A 21,633-nucleotide genomic window follows, 5' to 3' on the forward strand; every position below is an offset into this window, starting at 1 on the left:
GTGGGCGGAGCCGGCCCCAGCCGCCGCGCCCATTGGCCGCCCGCGGGAGGGGCGGGGCCTGCGCTCGGGGGCACAGGCGGGCGCGGGGGGAAAGGCGGGCGTCCCTGCGGGCAGGTGGCTGCGCCGGCGCCCTGTGGCCTGTGGCCCGGGCACGTGTGGGCGGCGGGCGTGGTTCGAGTGCCGACCTGGCGCCCCCGGGCTCTGGATCCGAGTGTGTGCGGGGACACGCGGGCGGGGGGCGTGAGAGGAGGACCGCCCCGGCGCCGGGAGCCTGCCGCGTGGGAGGCCCGGCGTAGGTGTGAGTCGACTGAATGGACCGTGGGACGGACTTAGCAAACAATAGGGATGTTTGTGTTAGAGCCGCCTGGATCCAGGAGAGCAGGCCAGAGGTTTGGGGACCCGGCATTCGAGTCTGAAAGACGTCGATCATTTTTGAGAGCCTCCTTGGGAGGAGGGGATGTCCTCGGTTGTCATCTCACTTACGCCTCCTCCGTCTCCCGCAGTGGGAACCTGGAGGAGGCGCTCAGGTTCACAGAGGGAAGATTGCTTGCTAGAGGTCACACAGCTGGCCCCAGGCTGGGCTAGGCTTGACCTCCCCAGTACTCAGGGAGTGACCCTGAGCCTTTCCACTGGGGCAGGATCCTTCTCCCAGACTCAGTGTCCAGAGCTGAGTTTCTAGAATTGTCCCCCTCGTGGTTCCCTCCCAGATCTAGAGGGCACAGTCCAGCGGCCACTGGCCCTGGACAGCTGGCTCCCCCAGAGGACATTGTCCCAAGCATGGCAGACTTGGGTCCCAGACCCAGCTCCACCACTCCCTTGCTGGGTGATGCTGCACAGCTTCTTGAACTTCTATGACCTGGTTCCACTTCCTCACCTGCACAGAGGGAGCAGCGACACCCCCGGAGTTTCCAGGAGATGCTGTGTGTGTGTGTGCTGGCATCTAGCACAGCTTCTATTTTCTGTGACGTTCTGTTTTCTCTTCCTATTTTGTTATTTGTACACTACATGCACACTTTACCAAATTCGAAAGATAGTGAAAGTTTACAATGCTTTCAATGAAATCAGTCTCTCTGCCCTCCCAGCCACACAAATTCCGTTCCCCCCCCCCCCCCCCGCCCGGGCATCCACTATTTCCTGTTTCTTATGCATCCTTCTGGAGACAGTCTCTGCCCACAATGCATCAGCAGACATATATTTTTTTATTCTGTACACAAATAGTAGCTTATTGGTTACGTTTCTAGTTTCACTTCTTTTATTTTGGAGAGCTGTGCATATCCATTCATAAAAAGCATCCTCATCCTCTTTGCCACATGCCCAGTTTCCATTGGGTGGCTGTACCATCATCCCTGTGATGGGTCCCCTGTTCGTGGATGGGCAGGTTGTTGCCATCATTTGCTTTCAGCAAACAATAGCATGACTCACACATCATTTTGCACATGAGTGAATGTAGCCAAGGATAGATTCCTAGAAATGGAATCCCTGGCCAGACGACATGTACATGTGGGACTTCCATAGGATTTGCCAAATTTCCTGCATCTGGTTGTTCCAGTGTACACGGCCACCAACAGCCGAGAGAGTGCTAGCTCTCCCATGTCATGCCCCTTATCACTCTGTGATCTTGTCTAAGTGATCAGTGGGAAAATAATGGTTTCTCAGGGTGCTTAGGGCTGTTTTTCTTAGGTGGTTTATCAGGGCCATTATCAGCCATCCTTGGTTACTGAGATTTGCCCCCTCTGCCTCATCATCTTTCAGGCATGTCCCCCGCCCATCTGATACCCCTAGGTTTGGGCCAGGCCACCCAGGAAGTGAGAAAAGCCGTGTTGGCTTCTTGGTCCACTGGGGGCTCACTCCCCCACTGTAGGCTGTTATGGAGGCCTGGGGGTGGGTGGGGGTGAGGGTTGGGCCGGAAGGGCCTCTGCTGGGGCCTGGTGTTGCCGAAGGCCAATCCCTTTCCCTAGCCTGGAGATATACCCCCAAGGCCGAGCCAGGGAAGCCCAGGCTGGGCTTCTTTCTCCGCTTCAGGGCCCAGTCCTTACTCACCTCTGGTGCTGGGGAGCTTACGTCCTCCAAAAGTAGTGCTATCTTCAAACTATTCCAGCTGTGAGCAAGGCCTGGACACCCCCTCCTCTGGCCCCCTGCAGCTGCCATGAACCATGGCTGTTCTCCCCAGAGCCTTCAGCCTACTCAGCTCCAAGCCAGGCTGCCTCCCCCCCCATGAGTTCTAGACCCCACACTGACCTGGTCATTGTCCCCTAGAGAGCCTCCACTTTGTCGCAGGCCCTTCTGGAGTGTGGCTTCCAGAGCAGGCCTGGGTCTCCCTCCTGTGCTCTGTGCTGCACACATGAATGGACCAAACCCTCCCTTCTTCTGGTCACTAGACCTTTAATATGCCACTCACAATCCCCTTAGCTTTTTTGGGTCACACTGCCCTGGTTTCTGCTTCCAAATAACAGAAACCAGTTCTGACTAATTTAAACAGAAAGGGGTTCATTAGAAAGCTATCAAATGTGTTCCAGATTCTCTGGACGGGCCAGAGAACCAGGCCCAAAGGCCACACCCAGCCAGGAACAATGCCCTACATCACGCTCCAGAAGTGGCCTGGTGCAGACGCCCCCGCGGCCGGCCCTGGCCAAAGACCCCTCACCTGGGTGCTGCCGCTCCAGCTCCTGCGCTGCTTCCACCCCCTCCTCACCACGAGGCAGGGAAGGCCAGTGACAGCATGGCCAGAGTCTGTGCTGGGCGGCCCACCTCAGAAGGCGGGGTGGGGGAGGGGGAGGAGGGCTCTAGACAGAAGAAGGGGGTTCTGGTGCCGAGCATCCCAAAGAGTGACAATTTCTCCATGTTACACCCCAGGTGACATCCCTTTAGCAGCCCCTAGATGCCACCTGGACTCTGAGCACCCACATAGTTTTCCCATTTGGTTCTCATGACACCCTGTGCTGTCACCCCCTTTGCTGTGAGATTCCCGTGACGTCTCCAGCCTCCTGCAGTGCACTCCTCTTCAGAACAAAGGAACGAGGCTCCGTGGGGGATGCGTGGCGGGTCTCAGCCTGCTGTCCCCCTCACCCCAGGCCCGCTGACACGTGAGGCCCTTCCCTCTGCACTGCCCCATCCCTGGCCCTGAGGCCTTGGAGCACAGAGACTCCTGGGGCAGAACATGGTTGACACGGATGATGCAGCCAGGGAGGCGAGCCAAGCTTCCAGCACATTCCCAGAAACTAGTCTCTGGGGAGGGGGTGAGTCAGAGGGCGGGGCCCGTAGGGGAGCTCAGCCCCTGCTCCACCATCGGTTCAGACCCTCCGTCTGGGGGGGGTGCTATGGAGGGGACCCCTTTGCTGAGCAGACCCCTGCCCTCATTTGCTACCTCCCTCATTCATTCGATCACTCATTCACTCACTGTCATCTGCTATGTATGCAGCCTTCATTGTGTACCTGCTCTGTGCCAGGCCCTGTGCTGGGCGCGGGGGATCCAGAGAAAAACCATCCGTGGGGACTCTGCTCTCCAGGGGCTCCCAGTTGAAAGGAAGAGAGGGACTAAGAGAGTGAGTCAGTGCCAGAGCGAAGAAGTGAATGAGGCATAGAGAGAGGGAGGGGGCTGAGGATCTTCCCAGTGAAGTGACATTTGAGCTGGATCTAGAAAGATGTGCAGGTATGCATGACATGGCCAGGTGGGAAGGGAATGCTCCCAGTGGAGGGAGCAGCTTGAGCAAAAGTGTGCAGGCAGGACGAAGGCCGCGGTGTTCTGGAAACATCCAAAGGGGAGTTGTAGGAGGCTTATGGTGTGTGAGACTGAAAAAGCAAAGAATCAGCCAGTGAAAGACCTCGACTACTGGGGAGGGGTTTGAGCAGAGGAGTGACATGGATGGACTTGGGTGCCGGAAGCACAGTGCATTGACATTTTGACGTGTTAGCATATGGGTCTCCTTCCCACGCTGAACTTCCTGCACCCCTCGCCCACATGGGCAGTGGAACAGAGTATCCAGGCCCTTATATTTTAGGGACTCCCCAAAATGGTTTAATTTCTTTTAGAATCAGACAAAAAAAATGAATATAATAATAATGAATATATAACAATGAATCCAGCCTGGATTGTATTCATCTTTATACCAAAGCATGTATATAAGTCATAGAATAAAAGTTTTAGTATGGTGACCCATGCCGGTCAAAAGGGTCCGGGGCTCGTGGAGGTCGCAGCGCTCCTGGCACAGGACGGGAGGCAGCTCCTGAGTTTCAACACCTGCCGATGAAATTCACGGCTGATCAGTAACGTTGAAAGAAAAAAGTGTTTGAGTTGCAGAGTCTGCGTCTTTGAGCATCAGAGGAGCCTCGGACGGACCAGCTACCCCTCCGGCCTCTGCCAGGGATGGGGAAACAGCCTTAGACAAGGGTGAGCCCCGTGGGTGCTGCCCCAGGGAGGCGGCTGACTGCCAGACTGACTGAGATGAGAAAGGAGGGTTCCATCCAGATTACATTGAATGATAGAAGAATAAACTTCTACTTTGGGAACTCCTGAGCTCGTGCACTTCATGCCTTGCCCATCACACAGGGCTATTTTTGGACCTGCATCAGCCAGGGCTCCACTCCACACCCCAATAAACATTTAAAAATGTGCCCAGTGGGGGGCGGGTGAAATGGGTGAAAATGGTCAAAAGTTATAAACTTCCAGACAGAAGATAAATAAGTCCTGGGGGTGTAATGTACAGCATGGCAACTATAGTTAACAATAGTGTATTGTGTATTTGAAAATTGCTGAGAGTAGATTTTAAAAGTTCTCATCGCAAGAAAAAAAAGGTAACTATGTGAGGTGGTGGACGTTAACTAAACTTCTTGTGGTGATCTCTTTGCAATATATACGTATAGCAACTCATCACGTTGCACACCTAAAGCGAATACAATGTTATGTGTTAATTATATCTCAATAAAACTGGAAAAAATTAAATCATTAAAATGCACCCACACCAGGTTCTTCAAAAAATTTACACAGAATTATAATATGACCCAGCAATTGCCCTTCTGGGTGTATAGCCAAAAGAATTGAAAACGGGATCTTGAAGAAGTATTTGTGCCCCCATGTTCATTGCAGCATCATTCACAACAGCCAAGAAGTGGAAGTGACCTAAATGTCCATTGATGGATGAATGAATAAAGATAATGTGGTATAGACATATACAGTGAAATATTACTGAACCTTAAAGAAAAAGGCAATCCTGTCTCATGTTACAACATGAATTAACACGGGGGCATTATGCTCAGTGAAATAAGCCAGTCACAGACAAGTGCTTTGTGCTTCCCCGGATCTGTAATGTCCAGAGGAGTCAAATTCTTAGAAATAGAAGGCAGAATGGTGGTGCCGGGGTTCTAGCCGAGAGAGGAAGGATGGGGAGTTGCTGTTCGATGGGTACAGAGTTTCAGTTTCACAAGATGAAAAAGTTCTGGAGATCGGTTGCACAACAATGTACGTATAACTAAGACTGCTGAGGTGTGCTCTTAGAAATGGTTAAGATGGTAAATTTTATGTTATGCATTTTTTACCACAATAAAAAAAGGCAAATATACCCCAACTTTATATGTATTCTTTTGGCTGAAAAGTATTTGAAAAGAAGAGTTTGATAACTCAGCTTTTGAAGCTAGCTGGGGACCAGGAACTCGTTAGATTTGCTGGTGGCCCTGACCTCTCTCCAGACATCGTGCATTCTTGGGACTGTTGGGGATTCATCCAAAGTGAGAAAATGTGACCTACAGATTGTTTTCACGCACAGTGACACGTTTTAAAATACTAAATGTAACAATGGATGAAGCTGACATACTGTTAGATTTAGAAGAAATTTGAGTCAACATTTACTATTTTTAAAAAGTTTGCAGTTTTGGGGCTGGCCTCATGGCCGAGTGGTTAAGTTCACGTGCTCCGCTGCGGTGGTCCAGGGTTTCGCTGTTTTGGATCCTGGGCGCGGATATGGCACTGCTCATAGGCCATACTGAGGCAGCGTCCCATGTGCCACAGCTAGAAGGACCCATAACTAGAATATACAACTATGTACTGGGGGAATTTGGGGAGAAAAAAAAAAAAGCAGAAAAAAAAAAGTTTGCAGTTTTAATATTTTGGAGCCAATGCATTTCCCCCCACCAGACCTCAAGGATTTTCCCGAGCTGGAGGCCCCATGCCCACAGGGCCTCCTGGGGGACTGTCCCTGCCCAGAGGAAAGGCCTTCTCCTGCCCTGCTTCTGTCCTCCCCGCTCAGTCAGTGCCAAGCCTTGGCCCAGGGCCCCAAGAGAGGACTTCTGGGAGGAGACAGGACCCAGGAGGGAAGCCACAGAGAGGATAAGAGCGGGGTTGGGGGGGGGAGGAGGGGGACCTGGGCCGACGTGCAGAGGGTGGCGAGGGCAGCCCCCACACAGAGGTCAGAGGGGCCCTGCTATGGACCCCTGAATGCTAGGTACAGGTCTCTGGACTGAACCCAGGGCCACAGGGAGCCCCGACAGGCTCTAGGCCGAGTGACAGCAGTGTGCCAAGAAGTCTGGCCTTGGGGCTGGCCCCGTGGCCGAGTGGTTAAGTTCGCGCACTCCGCTGCAGGCGGCCCAGTGTTTCGTTGGTTCGAATCCTGGGCGCGGACATGGCACTGCTCATCAGACCATGCTGAGGCAGCGTCTCACATGCCACAACTAGAAGGACCCACAACGAAGAATATACAACTATGTACCGGGGGGCTTTGGGGAGAAAAAGGAAAAAATAAAAAAAATCTTTAAAAAAATAAAAAAAATAAAAAATAAAAAAAAAGTTTGCAAGTACAAATTATTTAAAAAAAAAAAAAAAAGAAGTGTGGCCTTGTCAGCTGTGAGAAGCCAGGAGGGCGCAGGCCCAGAGACATTCACAGGCCAGACGGATCTCTGTCCCTAGCTTCCCCCTGCCCCACCAATCTTGACACTCCCCCCACTCCATTTAAACAGACAGCATTAAATACAATTTCAAAACCAAGACCCACAGCGAAGAGTGTGGGCCCTGGAGCCAGACTGCTGAGTGCAAATCCTGGCTCCACTCCTACAAGAGGACCTGCTGTGTGACTGTGGGCAAGTGACTCAGCCTCTCTGGGCCTCATGTGTCTAATCTGTAAAGTGGGGCAATGGTGGCTACACCCCATGGAGTGGCTGTGAATAGAGCATGCTGATGTCACCAGGTCTCAGGAGACACCTTCACGTGCTGAGCACTTTGGGGACACTTTCTCGTTGGTCCTCATGGGAGCCAGGGGCTGGCTCATCATCCCCTTTCTTGGATGCCCTACTCCATGTGGGCCGTGCCTCATCGCCCGGATCCTCAGCACAACTCCGGGACTCGGCACCGGTGTCACATCTGCTTTGTCGGCACAGAGCTGCAGAGTCACCTTGACAAAGTGGCCGCTCCCAGCATGGCCCCCACCTCCCTGGGAGGACAGAGAAAAAGACCCCGCTCAGAGAGAAAGACACGCAGAAGCAGGGAGAGAGAGGAAGTCAGAAAGAGGAAATCCAGAGGGGACTGTTCTGGACTCCAGACTGACGCGGGGTGCAGAGGGAAGGGGGATGCGGCTCCCCAATCTCCCCAGGGACCCCTTGTTGGGGGGTGGGGTCGGAACAGGTTGCAGGTCCCCCTGGGCAGCCATGAGGTGACAAAGAGTGGTCTTGGGCAGAAACCAAGGGGGCAGAAGCGGGCACAGGGCTGGTGACAGGCGTCCCTTGGGGGCCCTGTGGGCGTGGGCATCCCAAGATGGCAGCATGTGGCTTCCAAGAAGGAGCTCTGAGGCCTCCCCAGAGCTGCAGTCCCTTAAGCCCCTCAGCCTCAGTCCCTGTGGGTGAAACTAGTTTCCCACTTCTCAGAGTAGGAAACTGAGGCATGGCAAGGCAGGTGAAGAACCAGGAGTCCTGGGTGATGAGAGCTGAAGTGTGGGAGTCTCGAGTCTTGGGTCCAGATCTCTATCACGGCCTCTGGAGCAACCAAATGCCCACCCTTCCCATGGAGGGTGGAGATGTTCCCAGTGGGCTTCCTGGAAGAGGTGGCACCAGGCTGACCTTGAAGGAGTAGAGATAGGGCTAGGAAGTGGGGCAAAGTGGCCAGACACAGCTCTCAGAGCATCCACTGAGCAGAGATGGCCAGGTCTGGGGGAGACAGCGTGACTCTGGGGAGACCCTGGCCTCCAGGCTCATGGCCGGGCCTCTCCTGGCCCCAAGGGGAGAAGGATATTTCTGTGCAAGCCAGAGGACTTGGCACGGGGCCACTGCAGCTGCAGCCGGAACATAAACGTGTCGTGGCTTCAGGCGCCACCGCTCTCCCACTCCAGCTGGGGACAGGACCCTGGCCTGGCTGACAAGAACCAGGAGCCTTGGCGTGAAGGGTGGAGGCTGGCAGGGGGACAGGAGGTGGCGGTGGCTCCTGCTTCACAGCCTGATGCCTGCTTAGAGAGCTCCTCATTCTGTGCACAGTGCTCCCCTCCACTGCCACCCCCTCCTCCGCTTCCACAGCTCCTGGTGCCCTGTGGGCGCTTGGGACCCCGGCTTCTGGTTGCCCCAGCCCTCAGCTCCTGGGGCCCCTGCCCTAGCCACCTGGAGCAGGGGCCTCTGTCTGTCCACCTCGAAGGCCGGAGTGGCATACAGTGGGTGCTCCCTAGATGCTTGAGGAATAAACATGGTACAACACACAAATCTTAAGTGAACAGCTCACTGTATTTTTACACATGCGTATACATGGGTAGCTATCACCCAGATGAAGATCTAGAACATTTCCAGTCCCCAGGAGGCTTCCTGGCGCCCCAGTCCAGTCACTGCCACACTGAGGGCTAACCTCCGTGCCAACTGTGTCACCGCGGGTTGGTCCCGCTCGCTCTTGCTCTCTACTGAGTGGACTCACACTGTATATGTTCCTCCACTCCTGGCTCCGCTAACCGAGCGTTGACCGGGACAGTCATGCACGTCGTTGGCGTAGCCACAGTCCACCTGTCTTTACTGCTGAAGGGTTCTATGCGGTGTGGCTGGAGCTGCACAGCTTCCCCCTCCTGCACCCGTGGGGCCATCTGTGTTGCGTCCAGCCTGAGGCTGTCACGGATAAGGCTGCTCTGAACTTAAGTTCTTGCATATGTCTCGGGGCAGACATGACTGCTAGTCTCCCTTGGGAGACACCTTTGAGCGGAGGTGCTGGGTCCTAGGGTGGACATAAGAACACCGAACCCCAGACAGGTCAGTTCTGACCCTCCCGTCCTGGGCACTTCACACCTATCCCCGCTGTCTCCCTGACAGGCCCGCGAGGTCTCCTCCGCCTCCCTGCAGCGGCCCAGGAGCGGAAGCTCCGGGTTCTTTAGCCTTTTTTGGCAGAGCAGGGCAGCCCTCCTGACCTCCCTCCGGCCACCCTTGTGGGCCCAGGGCCCCCGTCTCACAGCTGAGGGACCCACTGGCTTGGTCAGCAAGGAAAGAGCCCTTTCCCCTAAGAGGACCCAGAATTTTCTTCCTGCAGGCTGAGAGCTCCTCTCATGACACTTTGGGACTGTCTACTTGGGGTCTGTCCCTCTGTCCTGGCCACCCTCCCCCCATAGGACAAGGTCAGTGGCCAAGCTGCTCCTACTCGCAGTGCCCAGCATGCAGCCGGGGAGGACACCAGGGGACGCACAGAGAGGTGGGGTGGGGGAGAGCAGCCTGGAGACAAATGTCCCCGCCTTGGGGACTGAGGCTGGAGATGGAGGCTCGAGGTCCAGGCTCTCTGCAGCTTTTAACCTCCCGGGGCCTCAGCACGGGCCTGGAATCCCTCCGGGGTCCAGGTGCGACCCAGAACCTCCTCTTTCCTTCATCCTGGCCAATTGAGCCTTAGACTCAAGGCAGGCGAGTTGGGGACGACTACGGCCGCTGCAGTCACACCTTCCCCGGGCCCTGAGAGCCCACCTCGCAGACCGCCCCGGCTGGAACAGGTCCCCGGGGGGAAGAGAAGAGGTCTCCTGCCCTGCTCAGGCAGAGAAGGCCTCCATCCAGCGTCTCTGACATTCTTGGAGACTCCCCGGGGGCCCAGTGGCTGCTCAGAGAGGCCAAGTCGTGGCCCTGAGGCAGCGGGCCGTGAGGCTCTGTGACCAGAGGGGCCGTGGCCCACCCCGCCCTTGGCCCTCAGCCCAAACCCAGGTTCCTCTCTTCCCAGAAGTTCATCCCCCTGAATGGAGTTACGTGCCTTGTCTTCATTAACCTCCGGAACCTTCCAGAAAGGAGTGGAAATGCCCTACTTCATTCTCCCGCTGAGGAAGCTGGGGGTGGGAGTCAGGAAGGATGGGGAGCCACCCAGGCTGCCGGCTAGATCACAGGCAGGGGTAGGAGAGCTAGGCACCCCTGCCTCCCCATCCAGAGGCTCCTGGGCTCGCCCCTCCAGCCGAGCTCTGAGACCCGTCCCCTGTGTGCCCTGGTGGCACTTACCTCCGTTTCTTCCTCTGTAAAATGAGGGTAATGACGAGATTGCCCCTTGGATTTCGGGGTTGACATCTGTGAATTGTTCAGGCCAGTTCCTGGTGCCCAGGAAGTGCTGTTCAAAGGGCAGCCCTCTTCTGAGTCACCCACCGTACCCGCTGTGTGTGGCATTCGCTGGGTTGGGCTGGACTGACCAGATTGGCTGACAAGGGTGGTCTGGGTCTCCCCGTCTCTGTTTCTGCTGTTCCCCATCTGTCTCTCTCGGTCCCATCTCCCCACCAGGCGTGGATGGAGCCAGCCTGGAGTCCTTGAGATTCAGAGGGGACAAATAATTTGCAGTAGAAGGAGCCACCGGTGGCCACAAGGAGAAGGTGACATCCGAGCTGGGCTTGAAGGACCAGGAGGATTGGGTGAAGAGGGTGGGAGGTGGGAGCAGCACATGTGAACCCTTGGGCCAGCAAGATGACACAGGAACCTGGGGCCCAGGGTTCTGGCCCCTGCAACCTCAGTCCCCAGCATCCCTACACGTCCTCAGGGGGACCCCAGAAGCAGCCCACATCTCGGCCTGGGGCTCACCAGTGGGTCCCAGGTGGGCAGAGGTGGCCATCCCCTTGGCCCGGACTGTCCTCCCTGGGAGGTGCCTCCCAACAGGGTGGCTGGGACCCTGGAAAGACCCCTCTCTCAGGTCACAGCCCTGCATCTTTGGGCCTGACATGGAAACATCCCCCAGGGAGCTTAGGATGATGGGGTCAGACCTAGAAGCACCCTGACCCCAGATTCCGGGATGAGCGGATTCCTTCCTTTCCCCGGGCCTCACAGCTGCGCCTGCCTGCCTGGCTCTGGCACCCCCCTCGGCCTTCAGACCCCTGTGCGTGAGCCAGCATTCCCCGGGGAGCCCTAGATTGCATGCTAAAGAGGGGGTGCAAACGCACACTGTCGGGAGGAGGGGGAGCTGCCTAATCTCCCACAACGGTCCCTCAGGCCACCTGGGCTCCTGCTGCAGGGGACAACTGGGTGTCTGGAGAGGGAGCAGGGCATGGAGATGGCGAGACTGGAAGCTGAAAGGGCACTGGGGGCAAGGCCAGCAGGAGGGGGGGCCCCGATGACCCCCTCTGTACCTGCCGGTTTGGGGCCGTGGGCTGTGAATGGTCACCATCCCTGACACATTCTCTTTCTCCCTTCTCCTTTCTGCTCCATTTTTGCCCCTGTCCCCTCTTGAGCCCAATCCTGGGAGAGAAGCCAGCTTCTGATCTTATCTGGTGTTTATTAGGAAATGGTGATGCCTGTCTCTGGGCCAGCTCGGATGGCTTCCCCCAAGGAAAGGAGATGAGCTCCCACGGCCGGTCAGAGTCAAAAATGGAGATGAGGCAGAGGGCGAAACAGGCAGAGAAACACAGGAGAGGGGGATAGAGACAGAGAGAGAGACAGCCAGAAAGACAGAGAGGGGCAGAAAGACAGCAGGAAGCAACAGGTCCCTCCCCTACCTGTTTGTTAGTTTATCAGGCTGACGTCAGGTGATGCGTAGCCCACGTGTCAAGGTCCTTGTCACCAAGTCTGTTTTCCCCAGGTTTGTGCTGAGAGCTGGTCAGCGTCACCCCACCAGCCCCTGCAGCCCCTGGAAGGCCCGCAGTGTGTGCTTCTCCATCTCCAGAGGGTCCGCTTGTTATCTCTGTGCGTGTATCATCCCCACTGAGGGGGGCTGACCCTGAAGGCCAGGACCACACGTCTCAGCGCCCAGCAGGGCTGAAGTCAGTGCCTGTCTGCCGAATGTGGGAATGAGTGGATGAGTGAATGAATGAATGAATGGGGGGCGCTTAATGATCCTAGGACCACAGCTGGGCAGGAGCTTACTGCTCTTCTCTCCCATCCTTTTCACGGATGAGAAGGCTGAGGGGGTCAGGCAGGGTGCCAGGGCTGGGGCAGAGACATGGACCCTCCCAGGGCCCTGGCCGCTGTGTGGCCCTGCTCCGCGCGGCTTTCCCCGAGGGCAGGTCCCACGAGACGGCTTGGGAGCTGAGGCTCCCTCTTCTGCTCCACAGGGAACATGGCCGGCAGCTTTATGGGGCTGGGCACCCTGTCTCAGGCCTTCCCCTCCAGCCAGTCCTGGACCCCCAGGCCCCTGAAGAGCCCAGGGAAGCAGACCCAGGCATGGCTGAGCTTCCAGTGGGAGTGGGGGAGAATCCCACCCACACTGCGCTGGGCTCTCCACCAGCCCTTGAGCTTGGGCTCTGAGCTCAGCACTGAGCAGGTCCCAAGGAGGTGGCTTAAGCTTTGTGGCCAGGCTGTATCTGTCACAGAAAGTGGTGCATATCCCCAGTGGGGGCCTGTGGTCAGGGAGAGGTTGACGGGAGGACCAGGGAACCAGGAGGCGGCGTGGGGCTGGGGCAAGCTCTGGGTTTGGCTGTGGGGGTGGCCTGGTGGCGTGAGGGGCCTCTGGGATGTCCAGTCAGAGGTGGCCAGGGGACCGAGGACATATGAGAGGCAGCTGAGAGGAGAGACTGGGGGATCATTAATGCACATGGGGCTGGCTGAGGCGGTGGAGGGCATGAGTGCCCAGGGATAGGGGAGCTGATGAGGAGGGGTCCAGAGGTCAGCTAAGTTGCCCGGGATGCAACAGGCCTGGGAGAGTGGTCGGCTATGAACAGGAGGCCAACATCTCCCAAGGACACGGTGCAGGCCCAGAATATGCGCAGTGACCGGTGACAAGGGGCGGAGGAATGGGGTGGGGAGGAGTTGTGAGGTTGGCTGCACAGGGCATTTACTCCAAATGGGGTTGAGGAGCAAGGAGGACCCCAACATGCACCACCTCTCAATCTGGAAACATGTGGGTAGATTCCACTCAGGAGGGCTTCAGGGAGAAGGTGTCCGCAAGGAAGAGGCAGGAAAGTGGTGAAGGGGCTATTCAGGGGCCCCAGCTTCTCCAGCTGGCAAAATCCCCCATCTTCCCAAACCCTGGGGTCAGCTCCTGCAGAGTCCCCTCTGCACGTCCCCACCCCAGCCTCAGGCAGCCCTCCGTCTGGGATAGGACTTCATGGTCCTCTGTCTGCACCTCTCTCCAATCTGGAGGCCACGGGTCTGGGGAAGGGTCTGATTCCACAGGATGAGCACCAAGGCGCCTGTGCACCTCTGTGATATTGTGATATAATAAGAAACATATATTTGGTCTTTGTTCCGGTTCCTGGCACAGAGCTCCTAAAACCCTTGGAATTCTCTGAGTGCTGGGGTGAGAGGAGCATCTTTTGTTATCCATGACGAGTTCCTTACAACCACACCTGAGTTCATGCTAATGAGGCGACTCTTGGTGGCCCCTAGATGCTCCAGGATGGGTGAGGGCTGGTCCCAGAGGAAAGACAATGTGATTAGAGGCTTGGAGCTTTCAGCCCCATCCCAAGCCCCCAGTGACCACCAGGGAGGCGATTGGGACCGGAGACTGATCTCAGTCACCAGTGGCCAATGATTTAATCAATGATGCCTACATAATAGAACCTCCATACTGACCCTGGACCGCGGGCTTTGGAGAGCTTCCGGGCTGGAGAACAGGTGGAGGTGCTGGGAGGGTGGGGCTCCCCCGCCCCCCCGCCCCCCCACCCAGGGCAATGCAGCGCCACGCCCCTCCCCCGCCCTGCCTGTGCAGCTCTTCTCGCGGCTGTTCCTGACTTGTATCCTTTATCATAATCTGGTAATAGTAAGTAAATTGTTTTCCTGAGTTCTGTGAGCCATTCTGGCAAATCATCGAGCCTGAGGAGGGGGTCATGGGAATCCCTGATTTGTAGCCAAGTTGGACGGAAGTGTGGGTACCTTGGGCCCCCAATACTTGCGACTGGTGTCTGAAGCAGGGGTGGTCTTGTGGAACGGAGCCCTTTACCTGTGGGGTCTGCACTGACACCAGGTGGTTAGTGTCAGAGTTGAATTAAAGGGCGGTACACCCAGTTGGAGAATTGGTTGGTGTGAGAGAAACCCACATGTTTGGGATCAGACGTGCTGTGAGTCTGCTTTTGGCCCTTCTCTGTCCTGCGCTGGGCCCAGGAGGCCAGGACGTGGACCACACCATCCAGACCCCTCTGCTGTCTTGCTTCTGGTGAGGTGTGGTCAGCCGAGGTGTTAGTATGTGATGCTGGAGGCAGGAGGGAGGCGCCGGGGTATTTATTCGCCCAGCTCCCTCCAGCGGCTGCGTCCCTCTCCCCACAGCCCCTGTTCCTGCGGAGCAGACTCTCGCCTGTGGCTCCTGTTCACGGGCTCTGGAAGCTGAACTCCCTCTGGTCAGCCCTTTGGTACAGGAGTGCTTCTGGCCCTCCAGTGCCCTGGGCCACACTCTCCTGTTGCTTCCCTTAACACGCTGCCCACTCCTTTGTAAACACTCTCAGTCGCCTGCTGGACTGCCATCTGTTTCCTGCCATACAGGGCGACGGTTTGCAAAGTGCCTCAGAGTCACCCAGTTCAACACTTGCTTTTTACATAAGGGGAAACTGAGGCCCAGAGAGGGTAAGGGGTCCGTCTAGGGTCACCTAGCCTCAGGGTCAGAGCTGACAGCTGCCATGAGAGAGGCCGAGGCTGATGTAGGCAGACAGTGGAGGTCTGTTTGCCGGCATCCCCTCCCTGCCCCTCGCAGCCCGGCTCCCCTCTGGTCCTGTGAGTATTTCCTCCACAGCGGGAGCAGGATGTGTCTGTACCAGATAATAAATCAATTAGGGCCATTTGCACCTCCCAGAGACAGGCACCTGGGACCCCACCAGCACCTTCCTTCCCTGACCCTCTGCCCCAGAAGGCGAGGCCCTCCACATGGACAGGGTGCCTCCTAGCCTCCCCGCATCCCTCACCCCACCCTCTGGCTGTCCCCAACCTGCCACCAGTCCCCAATTGCTTCCAGGCCTTGGCCCACGCTGCTGCTTCTGCCTGGGCACCCTTCCCACGTGCACCTGGCACAGGGCCGCTCCTTCTCCACACCACGCTGCCCAGGGATCTCCGCCAACGGCACTCCTTCCATCCTTGTGCATGGCGGTTCCCTCCCTTCCCCTCGCAGCGGTGGGCAACTTGAAGACAGACCTTGTCTGGGTCATCTCCAGCCCCTGGGGGCCCAGCCTGGAGGGGGGCTGATGCTGACAAATGCTGGGTGTCCAGAATTAGGTTTTGGGCCGAGTCTGCTCTGAACTGAACGCAGGCTTCTCCAAATGCAGCCTCTTCACGTGCACTTCCTGCCCCCAGGTCCAGAGTGAACACGGGCGTGTGTGGAGCTGAGAGGCTGCACCTCCTGTGCACCCAGGAGGAAGTGGAGGAAGAGAGGCAGTGGCTCTCAGCCCTCCAGCCAGGAGGTGAGGCCAGCAAGGAGGATGCTGGGCTGGGAGGGGGCAGCAAGCACCGGACTGCAGCCTCTGGTGAGCATGTCCACTTCCTTGGTCTAGCCTCATGACAGCCCAGGAGGGCCTGTGTGATCAACCTCGCCTTACGGATAGGGACAGTGAGGCCCGAAGAGAGCTTGCCCTGCCCCAGATGGCTCAGCTGGCCTGGACGCTGGGCCCCACCCCTAGTGCTGGAGCCTCCTGAGCATCCCCCGCCGCCAGAGGAGCTGGGACAGGAGCGTGGGGAGTCTGCTCAGGTGTACAATGACACAGACATACAGGTGGGTGTTGGGGACATTTATTTCTGATGGGGAGAGGCCCGAGCTTTGGGCCAAGGACACCCTCCCCCCTCATTTGGAACCAATCTCTCCCAGGGCTTCGTCTGAAGCTGCAAGGCATGCCCCCAGCCCACGTTCTGCAGCCTGGACCAGCAGGGAGGCTGCAGGGCAGATGGGGATCCTCAGGAGCCCCCCACGGCTGGAGGGCTGAACATGTGGTGGGTGTTATATCTTCTCACACCCACCGGCTCCCCTGGGCCCGAAATAGGAGTGCTTTGGCAGGTGTCGTAGCTGCAGGGGGAGGGGAAGGAAAGATGGAGAGAGAAGGATAAAGGGGAAGGGTTGGGGGTGCTGATCCAACCCCCTCGGCTGTTGCCTAGAGCTTGGGGCTCTAAGTATAGGAGCACTGGGGAAACTGAGGCTCCACTGGACAGACTGGATTAACTAAAGGGAACCAGGCTATTTCTCTAAACCTCACAAATCCAGCTCACATCCCTGTTCTTTGTCGTCACCCAGCCCCCAGGATGCCTCTGAAACATCATCTGCCTGTCTCCCCAGATCAAAACCCACCACTGGCGCCCTCTGGCCTTCAGGATACAGCCCATTTCCTCAGCTGGGAATTAAGTCCCCGGCCTTGCCTGGCTGCTGGCCACCCACCTGCCCCAGACACCTCCCCACCTTCCCCCACAAATCCTGGGACCAGGTTTCCCTTTCTCTCTGGCAGGCCTTGTGGACACCCCCTCTCCACCAGGCCCCAGCACCCACGCTCTGAACGAAGTCTCCAGACCAGGCCAGCACTTGGATTAAAAGCAATTCGCCTCCACCTGGGTGTGTCCCACCTCCCTGTGTCCCACCTGGAGTGTCTGCGGCCCGCCCCCACTAGCAATCCCAGCTGTTGTCACCAGGGGGCGGCTGGCAGCCGCTCAGAAAGTGTGGATGCCGCGGGCAGGCGGCGGGCAGAGATGGACAACGGAGGGAGAGGGTAATGCACTCTCGCCCCGCCTAGAGGTTCTGGAACCTCGGGGATCCCTGGCTCAGTAATTATTACCCTTGTCTGGCCTTCGAGGAAAACCCCTCGGGTATGGTTAGCAGGGGGGAGCCGAGGAGGGCGGGTCCAGGAGAAGATGGAGGGAGGAAGGGAGAAGGAGATAGAGGCGGTTCAGGGGAGGGACCCCACCCCTCCCAGGCCCCGGGCAATCTCGGCCCTGTCCTCTTACCAGGTGTAGACGAGCAGGGCGAGGAGAGCAGTGAGGACGAGGGCCAGCAGGATGGACAGGACGGCAGTGATGACCACGGTGCCAGCACTCTGAGGCCCTGGGGCAGCCTGGAGGGCCTGGGCTGAGGGCGTGAGGGGGCCCCACAGGCAGGGAGGAAAGAGATCTGATCTGAGCTAAGATCGGGTACCTGGAACAGACTCCAGACTCGTCACCCCCACCCTGTCCTGCCCCCTGGCTCGGGGAGAGGCACCTGCAGACAGCAGGGTGGTAATGGCAAGTGACTGTTGGGGCCTGGCCCATCCTCCCTAGCCCCCCCTACCCCACCTCCCTCCTTGAGAGGCCCCCAGGCCCCTGCCCCCAGCCCTAGTGCCTGACCTGCTCATGTGGCCCCTACCTTGCTGCAGGCGGGTCTCACTAGACCACTGTGTCTCAGCCACCGGTCCTCTGTCACTCATCACTAGGAACTTCACCCTGAACAGGAAACCCAGCGTTCAGGGTGGGGGTTCCCCCATCCTGAAACCCTCTGGCCCCCGTGCCGGTCTGTCCCCATGACTCCCAGGGCCCGGGGGTGGAGGAAGCGGGGACTGGGGCTTAAAAACACAGGCTTAGAGCCCCCCAGATTGGGCTCCAATTCCAGCAGTGACATTGCCCACCTGTGCGGCCTTGGGCGCATCCCTCACCCTCTCTGGGCCTCCAAGTCCTCATTTGGGAAAGGTGTGTGGGGAGTAATCAAGCCCTTAGTGAGGGGCAACAGGGCCAGGGCCAGCCCTGCCCCGGGGCACACACTGCCTGGATGGGGACACTCCAGGTGTGGGGTCCAGGGGCTTGAGCGGGGGTCCTCTGCTCAGGAAAGAATTCATGGAGGCCTCACTGGCCCCTGCCCCCCTCCCCCTCATGCCCCCCCAATGGCAGAACTAGAGCAGGGAGCCCAGGCCCCCAGCTGGGAGCTGCCCCCAACTGGGGTTTGGCACAGGCAGGAGCTGGGCCTGGCAGCACCTCACCGGTAGGGGCCTGGGCCCGGCAGGGGGTGGTTGCAGCCCCTAGTCCTTGGGGAGCAGCGGGTGTCGTTGCCTACGCGGAGGACCTGGAGCTGAGTGCTGGGCTGGCTGCCCGCGTACAGAGCCCGGTTGGCCATCAGCGTGAGGTAATAGCCCCTCTGGGGGAAGTCGGCAGGCACCGGGGTTTCCTCTGTGCTCCGTGGGGCAGTGAAGTTCTGGGTGGCTGAGGGTGGTACCGCGGGTCAGATGGCAGGGGCCACACGGGCAGGGCTCCACCCATCCCGCCAGGCAGCAAACAGCCCTTCAGCCACAGCCCCAGGACACCTCCCCCATCTACCCCCACCCCTGCTCCTCGCAGGCCCCTCCCCATTTCACAGGCCTGCCCCCGGCAACACCCACCGTTGCCGTGGGCCACCACCAGCCAGATGGCATCGAAGTCGGAGATGCTGGGGTGACTGAACTGGCCGCGCGGCTGCTCCAGGGTGAAGGTGGACTGGGTGACTGTCCCTGCCAGGGTGGCATTTGAGAGCTGGGGCACATAGCTGATGTGCTCTGGGGCAGGGGGGAGAGGAGCGCAGAGAGAAGAGGTTCAATGGGACAAACAAACCCCCACAGCCCAGTTTGAGCGGGAACCCACAGCCCTGTAAGCCCCAGTTTGAGGGAGGAGGCACAGCTCTGCCCTGGCAGCCCAGTCAGAGTGGGGAGACATGGTCCTGGGAGCCCCCATCTGAGGGGGGAGATGTGGTCCTGGAAGCCCCAGTCTGAGGAGGGAGGCACAGCCCTGCCCTGGGAGCCCCAGTCAGAGGGGGGAGACTTGGTCCTGGGAGCCCTAGTCTGAGGGGGGAGTTAGGGCTTCTCCTGGGAGGGCCCCCTGGTTACCCTGTGCCCGTGGGGCATGGGTGGGCAGCCTGAGTCCTGCCCCTGGCCCCTGCCTTGGCAGCCCACTAGGGGTGGGCACTGTGGGACGTCAGGGGGTGGCTCATCCAGCCTGCCCCACCTGGGTCACTGGGGTCTCTGTGATGGGCGGGGCCGGGGCTGGGGGACAAATGGAGGCACTCCTCCCAGCTGCAGGCGCAGTTCTCCTGGGGAAGGGGTCTGAGGCCTTTTTGGGGTGAGAGTCAATTTGGGGGAGCCTGAGCCGCAGGCCAGATTCTTGATGGAGCCCAGTGACCTCGAGCTCTGACTTTCTGAGCCTCAGTTTACCCACCTTTCAAGTCCCTCCAGCTCCACCCACATGGTCCAGTTTGGTTTGTTTGATGAAAAGAATGAATAACTTGTCTGGGGGGAGGTGATGCAAGAAGGTCCCCGCCAAGACCCCAGGCCTGGACATGGCCCACCCAGAGGGCGGCCACATCCTGGCTCAGAGCCTGGGACATCCTCTCCTCACCCAGGGCTCTGACACCCCCCACCCCACCCCAAGGCACCTTCCCCTTCTGGAACCTGTCTTCCTCAGCCCCTCACAGCCTCACCTCGGGGGAGGGCAGGGACAGGCGAGGACAAGAAGCCTGGGCCCCCCAGGCAGGGGGACTCAGGACGGGCAACCGGCCTGGGGCCAGCCTTGCTGCTCTGAGAGCTCAGAACCCCCAGCTCCTCCTGGGCCCCCAGAGAGGAGTGCTCCTCTCTCCAGCCCCCAATACTAGAGGGCAGCAGAGACATGAGCTGGGCTCTCATGCAAGTCTCCAGAACCTTCTCCCCCTTTCTGTTCAGATCAATACGATTCATTTCCATGTAACTCAGCTCAGCTCCAAAGATTCAGGGCTGGATCTCTCCTTTCTCAGAGCTTCTGGTTCTATCTCTGAGACACAGGGCACACTGCATACAGCAGGTACTTAATGTTCGCTTAACGAGGGAAAAGGAGTGGAGCGGCAGAGATGGGGGCGCTGCATCTAAACCCCTCAGTTTACGAGCCCCACCCATGGACGACACCTGCAATCTCCCTTTGGGGTAAGCATTGTCCTTGTCAACTTCTTTAAACCTCTCCTCAGGGACAGGCAGGAGGGAGCCATGGTGAGAGCTGGGGTGGGGGCTCTGGATGCATAGGGATGAGAACTCCAAAGAGAGCAAGGAAGCATTACCCACTCCTCCTCTTGGGGTGGGGGGCAGGTGTCTGTCTCATGACCTCTTTGCTGGGCTGTCTCCCCTCACCCACCCAGGACCCAGTCCCCAGACTTGGGGCTCGAGAGGTGGCTGGGGGAGGAGGGGTCTGTTCTCCTGAAGCCCGAGGCACAGTGGGCACCCCTGTCCTGCCCACACCCTCACTCACCCAGGCCCGCCCCGGGCTGGAGGCTGGTCAACAGCAGCAACAGTGGCATCAGCAGCCGAGACTGTCCCCCACTGAGCCCCATGGCCAGGCCAAGTGTCCGACTGTCTGTCCGTCTGAGGGTCTGTCTGCAGCATCCAGAGCCCCAGAGGCTCAGCCGTCTGTGCTGGGCTGGGGGAGGCTGCTTCTGGAACCTCCTGCCACCCCTCCCAGGTGCCCCCTCCTCCCAAACAACTGGTTGGACAGGTTTGGGGCAGAATCAGCTGGCCCCATGGATTTAGCATCGCCAGGGAGGGGTCTGAAGAGAACAATCAGTTGCTGCCTCACAGACAAGCCCGGACACCCCCACCCCGACTCCAGGAGGGCTGGTCAAGGAGGGGCCACCAGAGGAGGCAGCCCCGGGGACAGCCCTGCCATGCCTTGTGGAATCTCCTCATCTGGACAGTCCCCAGCCTGGCAACCAGGGCTCCCCACACTCCCTGTGTGGAAGGGAGTTGCCCTCATTCTCTAGATGAAGCATAGAGGGGGGATGGGGGCTTGTCCAAGATCACCGAGTGAGGCAGGGCAGAGCCCAGAATTGGAGGGTCACACTGAGGGCAAGTTTGGGGGCACTCCCTGCTGGGCTCTGCTGTGCCCCCTGCAGCCTGGCTCCGGGAGGGGGCTCCCCGAAATCACTCTCCCACACCTCCTTATCTAGGTGGCCTGCCCTCTCTCCTTCCTCCATCTCTCTGGCCACCACTAGGGCAGGGCGATCCCTCCTGGGACAGAAGGTTCCCAGAGGGGGCCTAAAGTGAGCGGGCAGAGCATGTACTGACCGCTTCTCAGCTGGATTGGTGGAGCAGCCGCTCATGGGCTACCTGCTCTAAGCCCCTCGGCCCCCTCAGCCCAGCCTCTGCACCCGGCCGGAGTCCCCCTCCAAAAACTCGTCCTGCCCGCTGTCATCTCTCCCAAAGACCCGACAGACTGTCATCCCCTGTGGTCTCCATTTTGAGGTGAAGAGGAGGCGTCCCCTAGGTGACATAACTTAGTCCACTGGGTGGATTCAGATATCCACCTTGACCCACTAGGACCAGGGCTGGAAGGAACCTGTGTAATGAGCAAAACAGGCCAGAAACCTAAAGTGCATTGAGGCAGGAAGAGGTT

General features: G+C 58.4%; 1 protein-coding gene across 3 annotated transcripts; it reads right to left on the reverse strand.

The window, feature by feature from the left end:
• Positions 1-16,019: 16,019 nt before the first annotated feature.
• LOC103551702 (uroplakin-3b-like protein 1) lies at positions 16,020-20,975 on the reverse strand. Of its 3 annotated transcripts, none has more exons than XM_070566396.1 (6): positions 20,494-20,975; positions 18,630-18,782; positions 18,234-18,453; positions 17,627-17,703; positions 17,233-17,348; positions 16,020-16,306 (listed from the first exon to the last, which is right to left on the reverse strand). In XM_070566396.1, exons 1-6 carry the CDS (start codon positions 20,573-20,575, stop codon positions 16,241-16,243), a joined length of 714 nt encoding a protein of 237 aa, XP_070422497.1. In that variant the 5' UTR covers positions 20,576-20,975; the 3' UTR covers positions 16,020-16,240. The 3 variants fall into 3 exon arrangements, with proteins under 3 accessions (XP_070422497.1, XP_070422496.1, XP_070422498.1); XM_070566395.1 differs by having other exon boundaries at positions 17,233-17,353; XM_070566397.1 differs by lacking the exon at positions 18,234-18,453 and having other exon boundaries at positions 17,233-17,353; positions 20,494-20,929.
• Positions 20,976-21,633: the final 658 nt, after the last annotated feature.

This window comes from Equus przewalskii, chromosome 12 (genome assembly GCF_037783145.1).
Source record: "Equus przewalskii isolate Varuska chromosome 12, EquPr2, whole genome shotgun sequence".
NCBI lineage: Eukaryota > Metazoa > Chordata > Mammalia > Perissodactyla > Equidae > Equus > Equus przewalskii.